This window comes from Schistocerca americana, chromosome 2 (assembly GCF_021461395.2).
Source record: "Schistocerca americana isolate TAMUIC-IGC-003095 chromosome 2, iqSchAmer2.1, whole genome shotgun sequence".
Taxonomy (NCBI): Eukaryota; Metazoa; Arthropoda; class Insecta; order Orthoptera; family Acrididae; genus Schistocerca; species Schistocerca americana.
This window is the reverse complement of record NC_060120.1, coordinates 692557295-692559133: the sequence shown is the minus strand read 5'-3', so window position 1 is coordinate 692559133 and position 1839 is coordinate 692557295. Positions and strand designations below refer to the sequence as shown.

At 39.6% G+C, this 1839-nt stretch overlaps 1 protein-coding gene across 1 annotated transcript; it reads left to right on the top strand.

Moving 5' to 3' along the window:
* The first annotated feature begins 351 nt into the window (after positions 1 to 351).
* On the top strand, positions 352 to 1472 carry LOC124594344. Its single transcript, XM_047132711.1, has 2 exons — positions 352 to 612; positions 1054 to 1472. The coding sequence occupies exons 1-2, from the start codon at positions 378 to 380 to the stop codon at positions 1470 to 1472; spliced, it is 654 nt and encodes a 217-aa protein (XP_046988667.1). The 5' UTR covers positions 352 to 377.
* Positions 1473 to 1839: the final 367 nt, after the last annotated feature.

Below are 1839 nucleotides of genomic sequence, written 5' to 3'. Positions count from 1 at the left end.
CCGTGGCTGATAGGAGCTGCAGTACAGGCATTAACAAGTATGGTCGTTCCCTTAAGCCACCGCCTTACGTGTTAATTTAGCTTGGACGGGTAGTACAAGGAAAGTTACTAAGGAATTCGAGCGACTATGGAAATAACTGTCAGAGCGGTATTCTCCTCTGGCAGTTATCGTTAACCTGCGTCTAGGGGACGCCAGGGAATCGGGTTTGCTGATTGGCTACGTCGTACGATGACGTCTTCTCCCATACCAGCCAATCCAGATCGTTGCTACTTTCTGAAACGCGCTGTTCTTTAAAGGAGGCGATTTGTCTGTCGATACGTTGTGTGGCGAACTCGATATATTACTTCGCTGTTGTGTGTTCTAGGCCTGTGTTTATAATGGCAGATTCCAACACGTGTTTTGTGTGCGATAAAGCATTTCAGCTGCGAAAAACTTTATACGCGCACATCAGGAAAATGCATGATGTAGAGCCAAATACAGAAGGTACGATTAAGTGCCCACAAGACGACTGTAGCCATTCCTTAAATACATTGGCTTGTTTGAGAGCACATGTGGAGGAAAAGCACATGGTTCGAACTGCGGATGAAAAGATTGTATTCCAGTCAATGGACGGTAAGAAACACCGTATAATAATTAGTTTTTACTACTCAATAGTAGGAATGTTTCTGGTAAAACTGTAGAATTTCTTTCTTTCTGCATTCAGTAATATGGTGCAATGTTGTAGTGCAAAGCTTCTTTCAGTTCATATGAAAGGATCATTTGTATTAACGGCCTAGTCTTAGAAGACAAAGTCGCAATCTTTGTAGTCCACAATGGGTAATTAATAAACTTTATTTTTACTGTCCATAAATTGTGTAGCAACTGTTTCCTTTTTTTACGTATCGCTCAAATATTTGCTTTCAGTAACATTCTTGCACTCACGAAAACTTTTGAATGTTTAGAATTACAAGCCATTTTAGCCGTTCTCTTTTACAGCCAAAAAGGTATGGCCGATTTACAGTGAACAACCAAGGCTTGCAAATAGTGCAATGTTTTTCGTGTTTGATGTTTCAGACTTTCTAAAATGGAAGTCCAAAGAGGAGAAGTTAGCGAGATGTAGCTTTGTGATGCATGGTGGTGCGAAGCATGTGAAGGGTGCCACCAAAATCACTTATGTATGTCACAGGTCTGGGATATTCATATCTCGGTCAAAGGGCAAGAGGCTACTGAAGTCTCAAGGCAGTAACAAAATGGGTGGCCACTGCACGTCTGCCATTGAGGTCAGCCAAGAAAAAAATGGAACGTGTACTTGTGTTTATTTTAAAACACATTTCGGCCATGAACTGAATATTGGTTTTCTGCACCTTAGTAAATCTGAAAGGGAGATTATTGCGGGTGAGTTCAACATTAGAATAAATGTTTTTGCTACAGCAGTTTTTATAATTTTTAAGGCAATGAAATTTAGTTGCCTATCTAGAATCAACCTTGTGTAAAGGTAATCTGGTGTGTTATTCATTCAAAAGAGATTTCTGTGGGTTCGTATGTATTCATTATGTAATGTTAGCGTTATTGGATAAGAAATTATGAATTATTTTCGTAACATTTTGCTGGTGGAAGTATTGCCATCTGATATGACATGATGATTGGCGTTCCTGCTTGTGGAATTCACATGAGGAATGTAGATAGTGATCATCTTAAATCATTGTGTGATGGTAATGCTATTTTCTTGGAAATGAATAGTTCCAGTTTTCTACCGACGGGAAAAGTCTGGGAGCACACTTTGAATAACCTTTTAGGCTACTTGAATAGGTTGTGGGACTAAATTTTACAGTGAGTGGTTCACGCTCAATTCTTGCTTGT